The sequence below is a fragment of the Plectropomus leopardus genome, chromosome 17 (genome assembly GCF_008729295.1).
Source record: "Plectropomus leopardus isolate mb chromosome 17, YSFRI_Pleo_2.0, whole genome shotgun sequence".
NCBI lineage: Eukaryota > Metazoa > Chordata > Actinopteri > Perciformes > Serranidae > Plectropomus > Plectropomus leopardus.
The window spans coordinates 23,096,386-23,119,917 of record NC_056479.1 but is presented as its reverse complement, the minus strand read 5'-3'; the positions used below and the strand labels follow the sequence as shown (position 1 = coordinate 23,119,917).

At 40.3% G+C, this 23,532-nt stretch overlaps 1 protein-coding gene across 2 annotated transcripts; it reads left to right on the top strand.

The window, feature by feature from the left end:
• Nucleotides 1–1,357: 1,357 nt before the first annotated feature.
• On the top strand, nucleotides 1,358–13,945 carry pecam1a (platelet and endothelial cell adhesion molecule 1a). 2 transcript variants are annotated; one of them, XM_042505548.1, is made up of 16 exons: nucleotides 1,358–1,603; nucleotides 1,701–1,724; nucleotides 4,465–4,758; nucleotides 6,032–6,328; nucleotides 6,421–6,681; nucleotides 7,949–8,230; nucleotides 8,384–8,680; nucleotides 8,760–9,041; nucleotides 10,206–10,344; nucleotides 10,489–10,556; nucleotides 10,724–10,777; nucleotides 11,350–11,436; nucleotides 11,877–11,933; nucleotides 12,559–12,581; nucleotides 12,662–12,734; nucleotides 13,576–13,660. In XM_042505548.1, exons 1-15 carry the CDS (start codon nucleotides 1,546–1,548, stop codon nucleotides 12,692–12,694), a joined length of 2,256 nt encoding a protein of 751 aa, XP_042361482.1. In that variant the 5' UTR covers nucleotides 1,358–1,545; the 3' UTR covers nucleotides 12,695–12,734; nucleotides 13,576–13,660. The 2 variants fall into 2 exon arrangements, with proteins under 2 accessions (XP_042361482.1, XP_042361481.1); XM_042505547.1 differs by lacking the exon at nucleotides 12,662–12,734 and having other exon boundaries at nucleotides 1,361–1,603; nucleotides 13,576–13,945.
• The last annotated feature ends 9,587 nt before the right edge of the window (nucleotides 13,946–23,532 follow it).

The window sequence follows — 23,532 nt, the reverse complement described above, 5'->3', positions numbered from 1 at the left end:
GGCAGAAATCTGGAAAAGGAAAACTAATTTGCCTAAACACCCTCTTTTTTCATCTCTGTCCTCATTTTCCCCCTGCCTTCTGTCTCCTCAAAGTTTGAATCTGATGTTTAAAAAAGGCCAGGCAAGAAAAAAAGAGTCCTTGAAAAGTCACGGAAAAGTTCTGAAATTCTATACATGAAAATATATTGGAACCCTAGCAACCTTTCTCTCCATCTTTGAAGTGCTTTGCAGATATTGACATGTTTTATTTAATTTATTAATGGCGTTTATATTGCGGGTAAAACCTAGGAGGCAGCAACATTTACAGTAACTAATCAGGTGAGCCATGATTTCAAACATATGTATTTTATTCATGAAAATGTCTTCCTGTTAAAAGCAGAAGACAATATAAGGGGGGAATGCTATCTTTAAAAACTTATATTTAATACGTGAATCAATTAAAAAAAAAATAACAACTCGTGTTATAAAATTATCTCTGAGTTGCCATGGTATTTTTTCTGACATGAGATGCTGTTTATGTGAATTTTTCCAGTGGAAAAGTTGTCATTCCAATTATTCCAACATCACATGAACGCAGCATTAAAGTGGCACTTGTTTTGTTGATGTCTTCCCCGGCCTTAACTTGTACCCAGTCAACACTGAATCAACTCCAAGCCCAACCTAGCAGTTTTTCAGAGCCACGCTGAAGTATCTACCCCGAGGCAGGGACTTGTTTTGCTTCCGTAAAAGTTCTACAGGGGCAGGTCCTGTGGTGGATACATGCATCAATGGGCAAGACACCGCAACACTACGCCCAAGTTCCTGCAGTAGAAACAAGCTTAATGTTAGACTCTTTTAGACTCTTTTAGACTCTTTTGTTAAGTCCATCAGACTTTTTTGGGTTGCTTTATAGTGTAGACAGTTGTTGCCAATGCTGGAGCAGCAACTGTCTCTGCAGGATTATCATTATTACCACTGAATCAGGATTTTACTGAAGGGACTTCTGCAATTGTAAAGCAACCAACGCCCTCTCCCTGAAATGACCTGTGATTTGCCAAAGTCTCCCGTCACTGGTTAGATTTTCTAAAGCCTGAAGAAAGAACCAAGAGGAAAAGCAGAAGTCTGCTTTTCTTTCTTTCCCTTTAAATTACAATATGAGCAAAGTTTATTATGGAAGTTTTGCACAATGACGCAAAAAATAACCAGCAATTTTAAACTGTTGAATTATTTAAGAAACACCCTATAACCAGATCCAGGCTGACAGAGAAGTGAGGAGACTCTCATTGTTGAATTTTCTCTTCTCTGGCACACTAATAAAAACATGGTACATGCTAGATTCCTGAGGAAGTAAAGCCATTTCCTGGTCAGTAAAGCAGCACAAGGAGTGTGTATGATAAGCCGAGGAACACCCCCTCACCGCGGCCACCACTTGTTTGTACCCTACACGTTCCACCTCTCCCTTCCTTCGTTCCTCCCTCGTTCTTCTGACTGCCCTCCTGGCCTCCGTCTCGACGGCCCTCTGTAGCTGTATTTTAATCTCACAGCAGTGAACCACCGTCACTCAGGATGGACTCCAGACCCCCCAACCGGCTGCTGCTTCTCCTCTACTGCCTCCTTCACTTCTGTAAGACCCCACTGTGATACTGCCTCAAGAATAACAGATCTTCCTCCAGTTAAACCTGATTCTCACTTCTGTTTCTTCTTCTTGTCTCCAAACGCAGGGCAGTGTGCCAGAGGACAGTCATGTGAGTATGTTATACTGTATTTCTGACTCTTGTCTAATAATTGGTCTTGAGGGTTTCTCCGTCGTTGAGACAGTTTTAGGTTATCCGTGCTGTATTAAAAGAGGAAGTTATTTTTATCTTGCGCAGTTATTTTTTGCAGGAAATGGGCATGGTATCGTGCACTCCTGGCCTCCTTGATATTTTCAAGTCTTCAGTGCGATTCATTGAAGCTATTTGTAGTCGTCACATGTGAAACTGGGTAATCTTTCAAACCAGCATAAGTTTAAATGAATCTCCCAGATTTTAAATATCTTTCATACAACGTGTATTTGATTTTGAAATGGGTATTAGTTACTGTTTTTTCATAGCAACATTGTCGATCTTGGCTATAGTGGCAGTCAGTGTCTTAAAGAAATAGTTTGACATTTTGACATCATGTGTGGGATTAATAGAAGACCACAGACACTAAGGCAGGCGAGTCATCCCTATGTTCCCTCACAGTAAGAGATAGCTAGAAGTTGTTTGCAGTTGAAATTGCAAAAGAAGAAAGTGTGGAAAACAGTCCAGTTGTGTGTCTGTCATGTGGAGATGAGGGGAATTTGGTGACAAAAGAAATATCTGAGGTATTCAGGCAATCAGTATGCATCTTTTTTCTATCATGCTGGCGAGATAAGAAGTCTGACAGAACTCAAGACAACAATCTTCATCATTATTCTCCTTGTATGACACTCTTCATCATGTATTTTCCACAGAGGGTAGATGGATGTTTGAAATGTGGTTTAAATGTTGTAAATCTGTTCAGCCTCTGTGGATATATCAATTTCCAACAAATTTAAGGGGGTAAGTTTCAAGGAGTATAACATCAGTAAGCTATAAGTTATTGACGGGTGATTTTGACCCTGGGGAAAAAACATTTCTGAGAACATAAAACCCTTTGAAACGTCTCCTTCATGAGTCATATTGAGAGGACATTGACCTGGAAAACATGTGTACACTCGGTTAGCGGTTAGCTTAGCTTAGCATCAAGACTGGATGGATAGAGGAGGAAACAGCTAGCCTGTGTCAAGGTCTAAAGGTAACAAAATCTTTCTACCAGCACCTCTAAAGCTGAGTAATTAACTTGATGTCCTGTTGTCAGTGTGAGGCTGCCAGTAACCAGATTAAACTCTAGAAATACATTAACCACCCTGTAAAATTTTCTAATTCAGTTTAAGTGCAAACAAAGTTAGTTATGGAGTACGCTAGGAGGTTTCCAGTATTTGCGCTAAGCTAAGCCAATTTAGCTGTGCCCTAAATATGAAGCTACGAACCAGCAGCCAGTTATGGCTTCATGAGTCATATTGAGAGGATATTGACCTGGAAAACGTGTACACTCGGTTAGCGGTTAGCCAGTTATGGCTGCTGGTTCGTAGCTTCATATTTAGGGCGCAGCTAAATTGTACCTTTAAAATTTCAGTTCATACATGTATTTTTTTGACAACTGTTAAACATGTCAGAAAATACTTTTGAAAACTTGAAAACACTGAATTATACAATACTGTATTGCAGAGACTGTTAATCTGTTCCATGCAGGAGTTTTGGGTGGGGCCCGAAATCATGGCTCAATGATACACTGGAGCCATCCTTACCATAACTGTTCCCCTGCTATATAAAAACATTAAAATGCATAGTACAGCAATTTGTCATTTTGATTACCCGCTGTATGTGAGCTGCGAGTTTGCTACATTCAACAAGCCCTCGTAGCTCTTTCAGTCCAAGTAAATACATGAATAAACAGGCCGGCAAATGCCACAGATTTAACAACACAAGCAAGCATGCTTTGTGCATTAGCTGCTGAACGAGAGGCTGTCGCTGAGCAGCGGCTGCTTCTTCAGTGGATACACCCCCAGCATTTTTTAATATTGGATACATAGAAAGGCAGTCCAGGCACTCAAAAAATGTAGAAAACAAAGAAAAGTTATATTAAAAAATAGATTTACTGTAGTGGTTAAATCATTAAAAGAGACAACGTGTTTCAACCACTGCCAATCTGTAAATAAAGGTTTTCATAGCTGTGACAAAGACCAGCAGTGGTCAAAAACTTTCATGATTTAGCAACTACAATCAAGCTTTTTTTATATATATTATTATATATATAAGTTTTTGATCTATATTTGATTTTACAGAGGAACCAGTCATCTCTCCCTTTCCTAATTTTATATACTTTGTGATTTTTTTCAAGCTTTTCAGTTTGTCAGTCTCATTAATAAAACATTTTTCTGTAGTGTAACAAACTCATAACACATTAATTTTTGCTGTACCCGCACTTTAACAACCTTATGGTCTAACAGCTTCATACATATTTCTGCAGCAGCTGAGTTAACACAGTTATTCACCGCCTCAGTCACTTTACATCACTGAGCCCAAACTTGCAGCAGCACTTTGAGGATGTGGACTAAGTGTTTGTTTGGTGGTTGTTGAGGCAGGTTACACCGTGCTGTTGTTTCTGAGGGAAAGCAGAAGTTGGGATAAATCAACACAGCTCTCCCAGGGGGGTAAAGAGGGTCAAACTCTGTTTGTGGAAGCTTTTTCCTTCCGTCAGCAGCTCCTGCTCGCTGTGCAGTAGACTGGAGGCCGAGGAACGGCTTTCTTCAGACTTCACCTTTATTATAGAGAGAATAATAGACTGTTGTATTGCATTACCGACTGGGTCCCTGATGTTGGTTTTAGATAAATAAGTCCTAATTATTCTCTGGACTAAATGTCTGCATGTTTTTTACAGCATATACTATAGATGGCGCCACCCTCTTTGTCCAACCCAGCAGCACAGTTGAGAGCGGGACGCCCGTGACCCTGCGCTGCCAGGTCAGAGTCAGCCATGACAACATCCCTGACCTGAAACACACTTTCCAGCTCACACAGGATGGTGTCACCGTCCTCTCCATTACCACCACAGAAGACTCAGTTGTGTATGAGCTCAACCCGGCCAGAGCAGCAGACTCTGGAAGTTATGAGTGTCGGGTCACCGTGAAGGACAAGCACAAAGCCACCCTGAGCCAAAAACTTGATGTCACAGGTAGAGATATATATCCTAGTACAATGGATTTCTCACACAAGGATTTATTTGTTTTCAATTGTTTAGATTTGTTTGTAATTGTTTGTGTCTGACAAGAGTAGGATAACATGAAAAAGGTGATGATATACTTGAACATCTGACATATATCAGCATGTTTGGGGAAAAAGTCAACATAAGCTTGTTGGACAAAACTTTATTTTGTTTTTTTTCCCCAATTGTTGAATAATTAACATTACTGCCAACTTTTTCCACAGCAAACAGTGGAGTGTTTACACAGATTTCCTGTCCTCTGCAGTGTAAATAAGCATTTCCTGACACCTAAAACCATCATGAGTTAAATATCAATCATAGTGAATATTCTGGCTGCATTATTGTTTTGCAAAACTTATGCCAGGAAGAACATCACAAATCTTAAAATGCTTCCTTTGTGTTTGTCCAATGTCAGACAGCTACTGAAAAGGACAAACAACGAAACTGTAAATGCTGTAAATATAATGAGTTTTGAGATGATGAGTTTTGTATTTTCTTTCTTTCTTTTTGCAGCATAAGAAAAATACATTTTTACTTAAAGTAAACTTTGGAAAATTATTATCAGGGATGTAAATATACACGATTTTATTTAAAGGGTAACTTGGGTATTTTTCAACCTGGACCCCATTTCCCCATGTTTTTGTGTCTTATAGGAACAAAAAATGTTGAAACTGGTCCAGTACTAAGTGAGAGTGCTACAGTGGCAAAACAGGCTGCAATGTGATCTCTCCAGGCATTTGTCCACCATCATTTAATGTCCACTTAAAATACTTGTTTTTGCCCCGACAGGCTCAGATTGTTGTTAAATAGCCCTAAAATTACAATCACCAAAGCCGACAGACTCCATCTAAATAAGCAGTAACTTTAGCATGTACAGAGCCTGCATGTTTTTACATCTTCCTAGGTGAATTAAGGGTTTATTTCAACCAAAACTTGGCTCAAAACTGGAGCAATTTCAGTTCCAATTAGTTACTTATGCACAAAAACATAGAAAAATAGGGTCCAGGTTGAAATTGTTTTGCAAAAATGTTACCCTTTAATGGCCTAAACATCACAAAATCAGGTGTACGTTTCTTCATTTTCCTCACTGTCTTGGCGATTTGATAAAGTTCTCCAAAATAGAGTTTTTTCACACACCTCATATCCAAGCAGCTCTTTAATGTGTGCCATTATATCTTCACAAACAACTTGAGTATGTAAAGTTTTGTCTCTCCTCTGTCCCTTTGGGTTTTCCTTTTCACAGGCCTGCAGACCCCCATTCTGTATTTAAATAAGACCGAACCGTATCAGGGTGAAGAGTTCATTGCCACCTGCAGTGCTCAGGAGGAGAAAGGATCCCTCATCTTCCGGTTTTACCAGAGATTTAGAAACGGAGACATTAAGAAGATAAAGCAGCCGCCACCCAGTGGGAATTCATCAGACGCCACACTGGTCCTGAGGGAGACTGGAGACAGCTTCCTGTTCTGTGACTATGAGGTCAATATGCTTTCTGGAGCCAGACGCTCCAACAGCAGCAATGAGATTCAAGTGATAGTCAAAGGTGATTATTTCAAGAGCTGTTGTGTCTCCAAGAAAAGATTAGGTTGCTCAATGAAGCTTGTTTGATTGACGCCTCTGAGTTGTGTCTTGCAGGACTCTTCATTTCCCCGATCATGAATGTGCTGCCCTCCCACGAAGTCTTTGAGGGTGAGATCATAGAGGTGGTCTGTAAAGTGGTGAGTCCGCTGAAGAACATTGAGGTATTCTTGACGAAGGACAGGAGGATCCTCAATCAAGCACAAGTCAGCCTCGTTCATCGTTTTACTGTAAAAGAGGGCGATTCTGGGATGCTCGTGTGCAAGGCGGAGTGGGGCAACGTGCAGAGAGAAACCAATAAAACCATCACAGTCAAAGGCAAGAACTGGAAAACTCTGTTATGAAATGTCTCAGCTTAGTCACAACAAGAAAAAGTTGACATTTTACATTTCTGCAAACCACAAATACATTACATTTGAGTGTTTCGTTTGTATAATATCAACGTTTCTAAAGTGGCGTAACATATAAGCTGACTTTATCATCTGGAGGTGGAGAGGATGGTTAATGGTGTGGCACCTGGGCAAGCACCTGTCAAGCTTAAGACCGCTGTTTGAAACCAACGACATTGGAAGTTTTTCCGCGACCTTCCAGTGCCTTAACACTAGTAGGTTTTTCTTCTTTTTTTGCCAAACCTGGGTGTTTTTGGCAAAGAAATTGCAGTGTTTCCTGGTGGCATTTGTGACACCAAACCTGGTTGTTTTCACTTACTCATTGTTGTATTTCCCTGTGGTATTTTAGCCATGGAACCAACACATCGCAGCGTTTCCCAATGACTTTTGAGCCGCCAAACCTGGGGTTTTTTTTAACGACTTTTCCCTGATTTGCCAGCAGCTTTTGTGCCAATAAAAGGTTTCATTCATTGGGCCTTTTTGGGCCAAAACATGACCTTTTTACCGTCACCAGGTGTTTTTTGTGCCTCAACCTAACCCAACATGTAAACATAAAGTTTCAATTTATATGCTACAAAATAATTTACCCATGTAACGTACCAAGTGTTTGCAGAAACTTGCCAAGATTTTTTCTGGTGATTGGACTGAATGTCTAATAAGACATGAAGTACCTTGTTGTCATAAGTTTAAAGCATAACTGGTAATACGTGTATGGGCGACCTCATGGTTGTCCTGTTGGACAACAGGAATAAACACCTGACGTAGGGCACTTTTTCCATACTTAGTTGAAATCTTTCAACTCCAGTCAGTCAGGGTGCTCCTGCAAATACAGGAGGTGCAGAGAGTGGAAAAATGACACGTTTAACAACACGCAATCAGCAAACGCTTTACTCTCATTGGAATCTGTAACAAAAGCCACCCCAGGCTGCTGAAATGCACTCCACCTGATTGGGTCCTAATGCTTTTCTTATAACTGCTTATTAATGTCTTATAATCTAAGAGTCAATGTATTTATGATTACTAACACTTATATAGTCTTATTAACACAGTATAATGTTAATTAGTACCTTATAAGGACTTAATAAGCTCTTATTTTTACAAAAACCTTAAGATAAAGTGATTTTGCCTTTCTGTTGTCAAAATTAAGAAGTAAACCACACTGTTTAAGGTTTATTTTTGCTGTCTCATTTTAACAGAGCTATTTTCAAAGCCACGACTGACTGTAAAGCCCACAGACATATTTGAGGGAGACAGCTTCAAACTCACCTGCTCCATCACCATTCATGTTCCTGAGAAGATCACCAATGAAAGCGTGCAGTTCTCCATCTACAGAGACAAAGTCAAACTCACCAGTTCAGAGACTTACATCACTGTGGCAAATCCTCTGAAAAATGGCAACTATACCTGTAAAGCCCAGGCTGCTACTCTTTTGCACAGCTTTGTAAAAGAAAGCCAAACTATTGTCATTAAAGCAAAAGGTGAGTCTTAAAATGTACGAACATCTTGCTCTGAGCATCAGTGTGCTAGATCTGCATCCTCACAGAGCTGCTCTTGTGGCTGTCGACTCTTGTTTGTCTGTGTCTTGTTCTTTTTTGTTGCACTGACTAACTGGCCAATTATCTTTTCCTCAGTTCCTGTTTCAAAACCCACGCTGAGTGTGGTGGGGGGCACGCTGGTGTTGGGGAAGCGCTTCCAGCTGCTCTGTCAGAGCAACAGTGGCACTCTGCCCATCGAATATACCCTGCACGGCCCTAATGGGCTGAGGGAGCGTAGGGTGGTGAGCAAGCTGGGAGAGCAGGCCATCTTTAACTGTTCAGCCATCAGAAAGACTTCAGACTTAAATAGCTTTCTGTGCCACGCGAAAAACAGTCAAAACAGGCCTCCCATGTTGGGATCAGGGCAGCAGCTGCAACTCTCAACCATCATAGGTGTGTTAAATGACAAATCATCCATATAAACTGTTAATATGCTGAACTGCAGGTCTAACATTCATTTTACTCCATGCAGAGCCTGTGTCACTACCAAAGTTGACTATGCTCCCTTACACTGGGGACGTCTCCGAGGGGCAGGACGTGACTCTCGTCTGCTCTGTTGAGAAAGGCTCTTTTCCCATCAACTTCACCTGGTACCACACCAAGAGCCAGGGTGCTCTCGCCTTCCAGACCTCCATGAAAAAGGAAGCATCCTACAGCATCAAAGAAGTCAGAAGAGAGCATCAAGGGGAGTACTACTGTGTGGGCACAAACGCAGCCGACGAAGCCAAACAAAGCCACCCTGTCATGCTCGGAGGTGAGTTTTATCTTCGGTAAAAGGTTCTGTGTGTGTGTGTGTTTAGCCATTTTTAACAAGCTTTGTATCAATACAATGTGTATAGTGTGTGTAGATGAACTTTGGTAAACTTCCTTCCAACCAGTGCCTACATTTTCCTCCTGCCCCCACGGCAAACCTTGATGCAAAACACATCATTCAGCAGAGTTTGGCTGGCCTTCGGGACTGTTTCTCCAACTACAGATTGCACTTCCGCATTTTCGTACTGCCCACCACTCATGCCGCCACCACGGACACAAAGAGGATAGAAGTAGATCAACAGACACACTCTCAGGCCACTCTCTCTCTGTCTCTGATTGGACAGAAATCCGATCAAACAGTAAAACTAGGCAGCACTGATCAAATTAAAAAACAAGATTCTGTTACTGCGTTGCATATTTTTCACCTCAGATGTTTTTAGAATCGCGTTGGCTTACTGTTTAACTGTAATAAGAGATTGTCTCTTGCCAGCCGCCACTGTTTTACATATAGGCGTGCCTATTACATCACCCACCAAAGGGAGTGTTTATTGGTCTGGTGCAGCGCAGTGCATTCTGGTAGCTGTAGGTTTTCTACCTCTTGGGCAAAGGCACCGTGTTTTCTGTTTTCTCTGGTCATTTAGTGCCAATTTTAAAAGTATTTGCATCTTTCTAGAGATTTAAAAGGTCATCTCTCCAGCAGTTAAATACTTCTTTAAGTGAATTGCTGTCAGCGTCCTGTTGCTCGTACTCTAACTAAGATCACATCACTATCTGCAGTTTTCCCTTATTTAATTTAGACCACTAGCTCCATGATACTAATTGGCTTACTGCTCGCAAATTACACTATCAGCAAACATTACAAGCAACCATGTAGCATAACTAAAACACAGCTAGCTAGCTAACAATAGCTCAGGTCACAGTTTACTTGTTGGTCGCTACTGCATCACTTATGGCTAATAGAAAGCGTTTTGGACTGTTACATCTTTTTTTGTCCGTGTACTGGTCATTTGTCGATATTAGCGGACTCCATTTCTTATGGTAACACTGAAAAGAACTTTTTTGCCCATCATTAAATGGTAAACTTTACAAAAATGTTGAAATTTGTGTTTAACAGTCAAACTATTATTGCACGTATTCATTTATTTCATTCAAATGTATTCTGCAGTGAAGATGGCTGGCTGGAAGAAAGGCCTCATCGCTGTAATCATCTTCTGCGTCCTACTCCTTCTGGCATTGATCCTTATCATGGCCTTTAAAAAACGGCTCCTTCTGTTTAAGCGGAAGAGAACTAACGAGCTGTCAGTGTAAGTAACATTTCTCATGCTCTTATCAAAAATCAGTGTTTTGAAGGTGAAGCAATCTGAGCAGCATGAGTAGGTAGTATGGTAACCACCTCAACGTTTCCTGTTTTAATAAGCTGATTGTTTTTTGTCTCCACCTCTCCTCAGGAAGTCGGCCGGCACTAAAGTGGAGCGGCTGAGCCTCACCCAGGCAGAGGTCAATGAGGCTGCCAATGGTAGAGTCACTTATCAGGAGCACACAAATATAGAGCAGCAAACTGTATTTTGTAAATGCATTTTTAATAATTTCTTTGTGTACTGTTTTTTAATGCATGACAGTAGCGGTGTAGATTGTACTGATGCAATAACTGAGACCGGTGCCGTGTTTTTTCTCCCTGTGTAGTGACTCCAGGCATGATGGGAAAGAGTGTTTGGAGTGAGCACACTTCAGGCTCTGGTGAGTAGATTGTGTGGACAGTTTAACTTGTCAACAGATCCCATGAAAAGAGGACAAAATCAACAATATGTTAGTCTGTCTTTTAATAATTTACAACTTCCTTACACCATCTGTGATACTCAGCTCTGAGCCTGATAGTGAAGACCTTTTTAAAACAACAAGTCACAAGAACATGATACCATTTTTAAAAAGTGCAAGTTAATTTCCTGTAACAGCTAGTCACTTTAGTTTTGAGCAAATGTTACTCAAAGAGGAGTAAGCAATATATTTTGGGGGACTATTTTCAGCTGTGGAGTAATACACATTTGGTGCACTAGTGAGTATTTACAGCTTCAGGATGATATATGTAGGATTAACTGTGTAAAAGTGTCTCGCTTATATGAACTGACTGACTTCAATTATCAGTCTGTGTTCCTATATTACCTCCATTAGTGGTGTCCCTCTTTCTGTAAAAAATCCTTCTGTTATTTGAGCATATATGTTACTTTTTCCATTGTATAAACAGTGTTTGGGATTGTTCACTACTCAGCATAGGTGGAAGTTTAACTTCAGCTTGCTGCTGTATTCTGCAGAGTCTGATGACCAGAATAGTGTGACCGCTCCAGAAAAGCTGCCAGAATACACAGAGGTGCAGTTCAGACAGGCAGACCCTGACAGAGGTGAGACTGACTCTGAATTTTAGTATTATGAGTGGAATCATTTTGAACTAAAATGAATACTTCACCCACAAAATGATGATTTTTATATCAATTACTCAACCGCGTTACATTGAAATTGTGAAGATTTCATTTTTCTTGCAAGCCTCCATGTTGAACAAAGAATAAAAAAAATATGCATGCAACAGGGTAAATAAGATTTGGATTATACTGCACAACTTGTGTGAGAGTTTGTAAATGGATGGTTTGAAAGTTTTGCTGTTAAACGCAGACCCTGTTCACTCCAGTTCATCAAGAATTTGCTCAGTTTATGGATTCTTTATTCATCGTGGAGACTTGCGAGAAAAACAGTTTGTTTTTTTAACAAATTCACGGTGACACGAGGTGAGTTATGAGTTTTCCTTTGAAAACACTGTCTAAAATAATGTATTTGTTGTTGACAGCTCCGGTGAAACAGGGCACAGACACGGTTTACAGCGAAGTGCGGAGCTCCAAGCAAGGTACGACTAATATCCTGTTCTTTATTCAAATCCCGCCTAAAGTTATGCGTTAAGAGAAATCAGGGCCCTTCGCTGACGTTTGAAAAAAGAAAAGCGCCAGGAAACAGGATCAGCTCCAACTGTAAACATCTGCATTGTTAGTGAAAGAATGTCCCATTAAAACAGAAGGCCCAGTCGCCAGGTGTCCACTTCCTGCTTTAGTCAAAGAGAACTTCCTGTTCTAACAATCATAGCCAAACAGCGGGTACATCCGTTAAGATTGAGTGAGCAACTCGTTCCATTGTTTCATTCTCACGGGGGAAAACTTGCAACCATTGTTCATTCATTGGCTCCTTATAACTCCTAACAGAATAAATGTCAGCTGATACAAACAATGATACAGCAGAAGTGAAGAGAAACACAGAATAACATAACAGGGATGTTTTTTACTCTATGTGCTGCAAGAGGAGACTTGCTTGTACGTAACGACAGTATTAGTGCGTACATACTCGTGTGAATGTGTGATGTGATAAGCTTCATGGGATGTGGGAGTCATTCACAGGAGTACTGATGACTTTACAAGCCCTCCTTTAATCTTCAGACTCTTTTTGTTTCCTGAGCATGTCCTCTGGCTTTGTTTTTGCAGGTGTTCCCGAGCAGCTCAACGGTGTAAGTAGAAACACACACATGTATGCACACCCTCGAAAAAAAGAGGCACACACTCATGACTCTGTTGTGTCTTTGCTCAGAGAGACCTCTCACGGACAGACACAGTGCAATAAAGGAAACCCTGAGGAGACAGTTTTGATTGTTTGTAGACAGGTAACTGACAGTATTATACTCCAAGTAAAACGCTTTCTAATACTTAATTAGTTTGTACTTTTATGATCATTTGCTGATAATTACACAGGAAGTCTTCTGAGGAAAAAAAATACAATTTGGCACCATTTATGTCCAGATGTTAAACTTTGATGACATTAATGAATATGAATCAAGAGTCTATTAATTCTTTTTTTTATGTTGGCTGATCAAAAATGTATCTGCAGAAATTAGTTTGCAGGTAAACATACTGTTCAGCATGTATTAGGGAGAACATTTCCTAAAATAGAGGAAAGATTAAACATTTGTACTTGTGTTTTAAGGAACTTCATCTGGAAATCTGGAAGAATAACGGAGCTTTCTCATGACTCTGTCTCGTTTTTAGCAAAGATAGAAAGTTTGTCGGCCAGCCCACTATGTTGGTCCAAATTGAAATATTTCAAAAACCTTTGAATGGACTGTAATTAAATTTTCTGCAGACATTCATGGTCCCCAGAGGATGAGTCCCACTGACGCTGGTGATCCCCTGACTTCCTCTAAACCCACCACAAGATTCACATTTGTTTTTAGCAAATTTCTCTGTAACTGATGCATGGATTTCCATGAAATTTGATACACACACTAATGACCTCCTGGGTAAAGATAGCAAACTTTTGTTGGGGTTTTTGTGTACCTTTCTGCATCCACAAATACATACAGTACATTGCAAGCAGTCAGTCTGTCATGCTGATGATAAAGGCATGAATGTGATAATCTTTCATCAGGTATCAGTTCATAATGAGTGGTCCAGCCGTTATTGTTTCTTCACATCACCCTCACGTGTCATGGTTTTGTCCCTTTTCAGCAGGGTACAGTGGAGTACGCACAGCTGAATCATGACACAGATCAACACAGCGACCACCGTAACCATGGTGACCACATGGTCCATGATGACCACTTAGATGAGATTGACGATAGTGCTCACATCGACACCGCTGACCAGGGGGAGTGAAAACGACCGAACACCAGACTGTTGACTGACCGACAAGAATATTTATTCCCTTATTTATCCGGCTTGTTAATGCAGCTGGAGTCGTCTGCTCTGAAAGACCTTAAACAACTCGAAGCATTTACGTACTTTTTGTATTTTTGTAACGCTTTGCAATGAACATCCCACACTGTCAGTTCACTCGCTTTGCCTTTGAAGGGCAAATAAAATGTTTTTGTAAGTTGAAGTGTTTCTCTATGCTTCTCTGGTAGTTTTCTTGCCAAGACACAGAGAGAGGATATGTGTTGTTGCCACAAAGGAAAAGACATTCAAGTCTGTATCCTTCCAGCGGTGGCAGCGGTGACAGAATCTGAATAGAAAGCGAGGTCTTTGAAGTGAGCAGAGAACTGATACTGCCTCTTTAGTGACAAGGTTGGGACTACATTCATCAGCTGTGTGAGAGTCGGAGCTCTTTGTTTAAACCACTAGAGGACAGACTTCAGGCAGCGCTGCATGGAAACTTAGTGCCATCTGGCTGTGATCTTTCTCACTGAGAGGAGAGCTCTCTGTTGTCACATCACAGATATCAGTTTCAGTTTCCATTATCTAAGCTTTAATTAAATGATATAACATGAACTTATTCAAGGTCTCCATACACCAGATATGTTTATCAGGTAATCCTCCTGCTGAACTCGACGCAGCGCAGGAGGATACGGTACATTTAGAAGTGGCATTAACTCTGAGTTCAAGTGACACATTGAGCTCTTAACTCAGAACATAATGTGACAACGTCGCCTGCGTGTGAGAGTTACATGTCAGCGTGTGTTAGATAGGACTGCAACTGAGTTATTTCCCTAGGATGAACCGTTGATTACGTGTTCACACTAAATGAATTATTTAGCATGTAAAATGTTTAAATATAGTTTTAGGAAAATGTTTGTCACAAAATCCCAAAGCCCAAGGTGACTTTTTTGAAATTGTTTGATTTGTCCAACCAACAGTCCAAACCCAAACACATTTGATTTACCGCTGTCTTTTATTTTTGCTTTTTAAATGACTTAAAAGATTTATGTTGTTGATTAATTTTTTATCAACCGCCTACTGCTTCTAGTGCTACATTATCATAAAAACAAATTTTGTATGAGCGAACCCCTTTCCAGTAAGGTCTCTTTCAGGAGTGCTTCATTCCAAAGATAATCATTTGAATTTGCGAAAAAAAACACCTTTTTTTTTCACATGCTTTCACGCTGAACGAAGAATCATAAAAACACAGAAGATTCTTGATGAATGGAAGTAAATGGAGACCACATTTTACAACTGCAAAACTATATCAAATCATCTGTTTACAAACTCTCACACAAATTGGACAGTATAATTAAAGTCTCATTTATTTAGTCGTGCTCTCAGTCCTTCCCAAACAGACAGCCCTTTCTGATGGAAAACTGAACTAAAAGTAAAACTTTGTCAGTGGAGTCGGGCTTTGAAGAGAGCACAGATTCAGTTTAGCTTTCCATTCAGTTCCTCAGTGCCTTCAGTTCATGAAGACGTAAGGGGCCTCAACTCTCCTTGTCCTTAACATGCTTATGCACACAGGGCTGTTACAAGAAGAAATCAAAGAGCACAGAGCTGTGATTTTAATGTTCAAAACTCTCTATTTCCATTTCTTTTGTGCTCTCTGGAACTATATATCCTTCTTTTGTACTTAGTTTACTTTATTTTTAACTGGCACTCTTTTAATTTTGTGATCTCGGTGTACGCACTTCTTCTGCAGTGGCACCAGAGTGTAATTAGTGCCACCTCATGCTCATCTTAATGAAATATGAAAAAAGCCACATTTCGCAAAACTGTACTATCATGTAGGTCACATGATGCTATGGCTATGCGCTTGTCGGTAGTAATTGGCTTCCTCGGGCATGATGCAGCAGGCGTTACAAGAGGCGTTATTGCATCGCATAACTCTTCAAATGTCGAGCGGATCATCCGGAAATTTCTAATCCACAATTCCTTTGTGAAATCGTGGACTATCACCTGTGAGAAATCCCTCCCCTTATACGTATAAGGGGCTTGCCCTTCCACTATTGCTCACATAACGTGCCTACGTCACCTTTGATTACAAATAATGACGGCTAGTGCGGTGGTTGTTTAACATCACTCAATGGAAACACAGTCATCTCACAATTGTGTTAACATTTTGAAAATATCCCCTAAATTTTCTGTAAATCTGTTGCGAAAATCTGCTTTTTGACATTTTACATGATTCGTATGAGTTTTTCACCGGCCAGCAGGTGAATTAAAGCAAGCGAAGCCAATTACAAAAGACACTTTGCTGGACCTGAATGCGAGGGCATACATCGGGTTCACTCAGTTCACGGCAACTGCTGTCGACAGTATGGATTATGCGGATCTGAGTTTCGACAGGAAGCTCTTAGGAACCCTGAACAGCAGATCAAATCCAAGTGGGAATCTGTAACACCCGACACCAGAGCTAACACTGACAGCCTGCCACCAACTCACACGCTTTCATCTCCATTCTTAGCACACACGAACGTATAGACTGTTCGTCTTCATTATCCGGGGGATGGTCCGTATGCTTTTCTGTGTGTTATGTCAGTTCACACAACTGTCTGATCTCTCCTCCTTCTCCACCTCTGAGCTTTGTTCCCCACTGCAATTGTGCTAAGTCTTCATGAATGTGTGCACGTATATGTGACACCGTGGTGTGGTACAATATTTCCAGGGTTTGCACCATTCCCTGAGGCCCCCAAAGCTCTCATATGGAGGGTGATGTGTGTGCTTCTTGGCTTCTGTGGGCTCCTCAGAGGCATCCATGACTGGATTAAGCTCTGAGGTGCCAAAATGAAAACTAACCCCTACTTTGAGGATAGGACCCCGTCTTCGTCGACTCATGGTTTATTAATCACATTACTTAACCAGGAGGTCGGCCTTGGCAGGAGGGAGCAGCATATTCTGGGCACCAGAGAGCAGGCTAACAGGAGCGGAAACTGTGTTACATGAATATCGCTATCAGCGTATTATACAGTATCAGTTAGAAATAGGCTGTGGGAGTATTATTAAACAGAGAAAAACACCCCACCCTGAATTCGCTCAGGTTTTATTTTTGGATTCATTTGACCAAAAGACAAAACCGCAAATACACTTAACTCCAGTTTAACCCTTTGAAACCTGGATCAACCTCAGTTTTTTGTGCTGTGTTCAGATGCCTTTCAAAAGCTATCCCCAAAAAACATGGGGCAAACAGATAATAACCAACTTGGCAAAAAATGTCTAACAGATTGCAAGAAATTAGTTAAAAGTTATGAGAAAATTACCTACAAATTATTGTTAAAAAAAAAAAAGGGAGGTTATGAGAAAATGATCAAAGCAAAAAATAGGGAAATATGTCCAGAAACTTATAATTATAATATTTTTATACTTTAAATTTCATCACAGAAAAATGAATAATAAATACATATCTTTGTATTTTCAACACTTTTTTCAGTAATTTTCAGATTTTTTAAAATTTTATTTTATTATTATTATTTATTTTTCTTATTTTTGGATAATTTTCTTGTCGCGTTTTTTACACATTTCTTGCTAACTTTTGAGCCATGTCTTGTTAGCTTGTCCATTGCCTTTGCCTCATGTATTTTAAACAAATCTAACCAGTTAGCTCAGGTTGTAAAGGGTTCAACTCGTGTGTTACAAAACTGCGTGTGAGACGGCCAAGGAGATCGCTTTGAATGCATTCTCGTTTCAGACACCGAACACTTTGTCCAAGGATGGTGCTGTTCTGCCTTCAGATCGTAACTGTGTGTCGGGGGGGACATGCTGGATTTACTACTGTTCCCAAAGCTGCGATGTGTGAGGTCACGCACCCTGACAGACCTTTAGGGTTCCTGTTACACCAGAGTCACGCCGTCACATGATCATTGCCTATAGTGCGAGTCGTTAGGAAAGGGGCTTGGTCATGCACACACATATGGTGAGAGTGATGGATCAGTCTTACAGGCCCAGCAGGGTCCTCCGTCCCCTCTTTATTACTGCACTATGCTGTTCGTGTCTCTGACACGTAACCCGATCCAGCTCCTCCTGTATCTGGAGCACAACTCCAGAACTGCCATTGGCTTCTGTGCTAAAATTAGCATATTGACCCCTGTGAAATGCATTCTGGGAATATCCTGTCTTTGACTTGGCCTTATGGGGCCAGTGCTGTTTGTGGTCTTCAGAAGCAGCAATGAGGTCATCGTGTAGACCTGGACTTTCTTGCTCCTGCAAAGGAATGCTTATTTTAGAGAGATGGTCTTAGTCACAATTTGATTTTCCGAATTTTATCTGGTTCACATTATATTTCATTTAGTTTATTTAATATATGAAATTCTATATATTTCTTTCATGTACTATATTGTAAACATATGCTGTCGTGCTGCTCTTTTATCAACCCATTTGCCAGAAAAACATGGTTATATTGTGCATTTTTGCAAACAACAGATATGTTACATTTTTATTTGGTAGCAGATACTTTGACACTGTATATGTCTAAACAATGCTGTTGGTATGGTTAGTACACCCAAGTTTGGTGGCTCAAACACTGCTGGGAAATGCCGCAGTGAGTCGTGTTGCTTGACAACGCTGTGGTGAAGGTGGGGTTAGATTTTGGCTATGGTTTGGAAAAGACTGTCTTTTGACCTAAAATCCAGGTTCGGTGCAAACAAACAAAAAAAAAACAAGTTCAGTCTCAATAACACTGCTGTGAAATGTCATGATATGCTGTAATGTGCTGCTAAAAAATAACCAGGTTCGGTGCCACAAACACAAGTGAAAAAGTTGATAAAGGTTAACAAAAAACAACCAGTATTGTAAGTTTAGAGCTGCAGTCTGCAGCTTGGCAGGTGTCATCCACCTCCACCTTCATCTCCCACTGACAAAGGTCAGCTTATATTTTATGTCAATATATATTTGATTTGTATGAAGTGTGCAAATGTAATGTATTTATGGTTTACAGAAACACACAATGTTAACATTTTCTTTTGGGGCCCGAGCTACCTGTTTTTGTAATCAGGTTGCAGTTGCAGTAGTTGTTAAGAGTAAAAGCAGCAGTATATTTTACATTACTGTATGTAGAGCTTCATGAAAAATATCCAAATCATGTCTAACCAGCTTTAAAGAACTGTTTCTGAAGGAACCACAAAGATTCAAAGCAAAGACAAAAATAAAATCACTCTCAGCATGGAGTTATTTGTCTAGCCATATAACTAAAAAAAATGCAGTTTATAATTCCCTAATTTCTTTCAGCTCTAAAGACAGAGAAGCAAAGAGCAAATGAGAACAGCAAATTAGTTGAGAATTGTTGAATATAATGTTTTATTACAGGCATTTTTATTCATCTTCAATAACAATGTAACGGGTGTGTTTGAGGAATGGTTATAAGTCAAACTGGTAATTATTGTTTTTAATTTTCACAATTTATTCCAGAATATTTGCTTTAAACTGTGATTTGGTCGATACATTATGCAAGCTCCGACCTCAATTCAATGTCAAGCCTTCCAAGTCTACTTGCAATAAAATTAATTGGGAATCCATAGAGTTGTTCATCAAAAGGATGGTATTTCATGGCTCATTTGTCTCCTTACATACCACTCCCTGGTAGGAGCCTCATTAAAGAGTCCTGCTGGGATGTTAGAGTTGAGTGCCTGCAGCCGTGCGCAGTCTAGGTGTGTGTGTCAGAAACCCATTAAACAGCACACTGATATTACTGAAGAACTGTAGTATATGTGACTTATATAATGGTATTTCTATAATGCTGCATTTGGCACAAAAGTTTCCAGGTGGGAAAATGTGAAAGTAAACTTCACATCCAGCAGCATCTTTTGCAGCTAAAAAATGAAGCCAATGCTGCAAATGCCAAAAACTGCAGTTCTTCTAATGGCCACTTGAGGCCGACTACAAAAGCGAGTCAATCCCTACAGATCACCATGTTAAAATGTCTTTACAGCAGAAATAAACATGTTACAGATCAAACCAATAAATAGTGTCATTCTCTAAAGCTAATTTACTTGTTCACAACAACTGCAGGGTGTGAATTTTCATATAACTGTTTGATTGAAGCTTAAAGTTAGGCATAATTAATAGAATTAACCGTCTCCTGCTGTGGTGATTTCTCTTGCATGGGCTATAGGCAAGCTTTTGCAGAAGTAGGGACACTTGCAATTTGTTATGCACTTCATGTTTCACACCATCAGTTGGTCAAACAGGTCATCGGATAAAAAAACAACACTGCTTCATTACCAGGACACTAGCAGTGGTTACAATCTTTGTTTTCATATGGTCTATGGATCTATTAAGTACAGCTTTGAATCTGGCATCACTTCAGGTGTACTTACACTTTATACTATTATATAACAGCACAAACAGAATTATTTTTTTGTTCTTGTCCTTGCGTGTGTTGCGGCTGCATGTCACTGTGCTGTATTAAGGCTACAGGCAGCTCTGGAATGCCATTGTGTGAAAGTGTGATCCTCCATTGTCCTTCATATGCTGAGTAAAGGTTAGATTGAGTAAGTCCACCTGCTATATGTCCTCCATCTTAACTGCTTAAGCTCTCACAGATCCAGGACATTAATTCATCATAACCTTTTGCAACCTGCTCCGAACGAACAGCAGCAGCGAAGGTTCACGTCCTCTTCATTGACCACCACACGCCCTCATTGTGCAATCAAGCATCAACACATTAGGCACACGTATGCACAACTTCTCACCTCTGACCTCCTTTTCCATGGAGGCAGGCTTCGGCTAACGTAACCTTATCCTCACACAAACAGTCAGATGGCCTCGGTACGACTCCCACACCCCTCTGTGCTAAGTCTGAGCCTTCATGCTCTCGCTGTGTCCCGGACAGCTGCTGCGCCTGTTTACAGCCTTTACCTCTTTGCAGGGTGGCGATCTTTATGCTTGGTCAATGTCAGCAGTAGCGTCTCTCAACAGGGTAGCAGCTTTTTTACCTTGTCTTCAGTTTGTCCACAGAAGGACTTTGAATTGTAAACAGTCTATAAAGCTTTGAGCATAGACAATTTATACAAAGCTGGACTGGAAGACTTTTAATTTCAGGTTACCTCGATCATTTGATTATATCGGACTGTAAAGTGTTTATGAGGGGAAATGTACGGTCCAGAGGTGTTCAAATGTTCTGTCTTTTGCCAATGTTTAGACGTTGCCTGTTACGTCTCTTGGAACAAAAAACACATTTACACTCCCAGCGGGCAGCCTGCAGAGTTCATGCACCCCCAGCAGTCTGCACCTGTTATTGCTTAGCACTACATCATTGCTATGATATTAACTAATGATTTAAAGTTATGTTAATGACTAAATTTAACCTGAACCTCAGAAGAATTGAACAGAAGTTGTTTTTTTTTTTTAATTTGAGATTGTGCACCAGTCCATAGAAGAGAATACATACAAATGACATGCTTTTAATTTCAATTTTTATCCCGTTACACTGAATTCATGAAGACAACTTTGTATTTTTTACATGTCTCCACGTTGAATAAAGAATCCAAAATTGGAGAAAATTTTTAATGAATCGAAGTCATAACGGGCCACGTTTAATAACAGTAAAACTATGGTAAAACATCCATTTAGTCATACTCACACAACTAGTGCAGTATAATCCAAGTCTCATTTATTCAGTCGTATGCTCAGTCCTTCATAAACGTGCATTTTCACTAAAGGCCCTGACACACCAAGCTGACAGTCGGCTTGTTAAGCTGTAGGTGAATATTGGTTGTGTTAGTCAGTTAGTTTGTCGGCTCTTTTGCTGCCTTTTCAGCAAGTTGAGTCGACATCTGTGAATGAAATCACTGTCATTGGCAGTTCAGCTCAGCACACAAGAAGAGAAATAGAAGTGAGAAAGTAAACAAAGAAAGTCACATGGGCGTGAGATTGAAACAAACTTGTCATATAAAATGAGATTGTTTTTCTTTAGCCATTGATCTCTTTAGCAGAAACAGTTATTCTGCTTCACATGGAATACGTCGGACCTTAGACGGCAAACTGGATGTCATTTCAGTGAAAGTGTGCAGGACAAAGAAGCGTTTCTGTTTAATGTAGACTTAGTGGAAAACATAACATAACGGACACCAGGGGATGGAATCAGCCAAGTAAGTAAGTGTAATTGAGAATAGCAAATACATGCTGGTAATATTTGTCATTTAAATGAAATTGCAAAAGTAAGACAGCAAAAATCTTTTTATTAACACCCTCAGTGGATCCTCACTCGCATTTAGTCACAAGATCAGCTGTCGTGAAGTGAATTTACAAAAGGGTGAGTCCCCTCAAAGAGCCAAGGGAGCACATTAGATGAGCCAACCCAAAGTAAATTGAGCCATTTGCTGTTGAAAATGAGCCAACTGCCATCTGGTCCGAAAATACATGGCCTGGCCCCCATGCCCCCCCCCCCACCCCCAGTTATGAGCACATAGTTTCCATGGAAATTTGTCCATATTCATTTCCACGCACTAACACCATGCCACTCAAATAAAATATGGTCAAAACTTTTCAGCTATTTGGTTCAAGAAATACTTCACCCAAAAGAATTCTCATTTGTATATCAGTTGTTCACTCCGTGTTTGTTGAATTTGGCAAGAAAACTTAGTTTTTCTCGCATGCCTCCGGTAAACAAAAAAAAAAAAAAGGGTTAAATGAAAATTGAGTCATTTTATGCCCATACAAGTTCACAGAGTACTAAACTTGAAGTAGCCGGTTTAGCTGACGGTAGTCTTCATGCACCACTGAGCCTTATTCATGAGAACAAACAGGAGCCCACCTCTAACACTGTATCCAGCCCCCTTTATATATCCAGTTTCTTTGTCTTCCTCTTCCTAGTGCTCCTAATGGCATTTGCAAGACTCCAGTGAGCTGAACAAAAACAACCAGTCAAAGCCGAGGAGTCTGAATTTACACTGATTTATTTCCACATATGAATGAGGCCTGAAACCAAACTGAAAATATCTAATTTCATGTGCTTTTTTCCTGCTTACACGTTCATGATACAGATCCAATCTGTATCACATTAGAGGAAAAAAAATCAGAATTGGACCACTTGAACCATATAGTGTGAATCCAGCCTAAAGCAACTCTGGGCTGCTTTCAACATGGCATCCAGGTCACAAACGTTCTCATTTTACAGCCACACAGTGCACTAAAATACGTTTCTGAAAACTTTGAGGCAACAGAAAGATAATACAGTATCAGAATCTAGAATCATATTTGATCGGCGTAGTTTGACAGCTTGCCTGCAGTTCATGAGCCGCGATTGACATGATTGACAGCTGCGTTAGAAACTCCTCCACTCTGATTGGTTGTTTTCTGTGAGCCGTTAGAAGCCCTAAGAAGGCGTGTCTCATGTGCTACTGTCAGGATGTAGTGACCATTTCTGCAAATATGACAAAAATGTATTTTTATAAAACTTACCAACTGCAGTTTTAAAGACCTATCACACATCTAATTATTGCAATGTCTAGCAGATAGATGCTCTAGTTTTTATATGTTGAAACTCAATATCAGGGTCATTTGAACTTGAACCGTCTCCACAGCTGCAGGCATTTTGGTGTCCCTCTTTCTCGCTGAAAGACAAACTCGCTCCTGATTTAGATTCGTATTTATCAGCCCGCTGCTCGTGCCATAACCAGATCCTTTTTAGCCCGAGTATCTCCCACTGCGGGGATCCAGACAGACACAAATCCCTACAGTGTTTACCGTCCTGTGATCCAGGTGTGTTCGTACACTGTTCCTGTTGTCACCCAGGGGACTGCATGTGCGCAGGTCAGCAGGGTGGTTTCT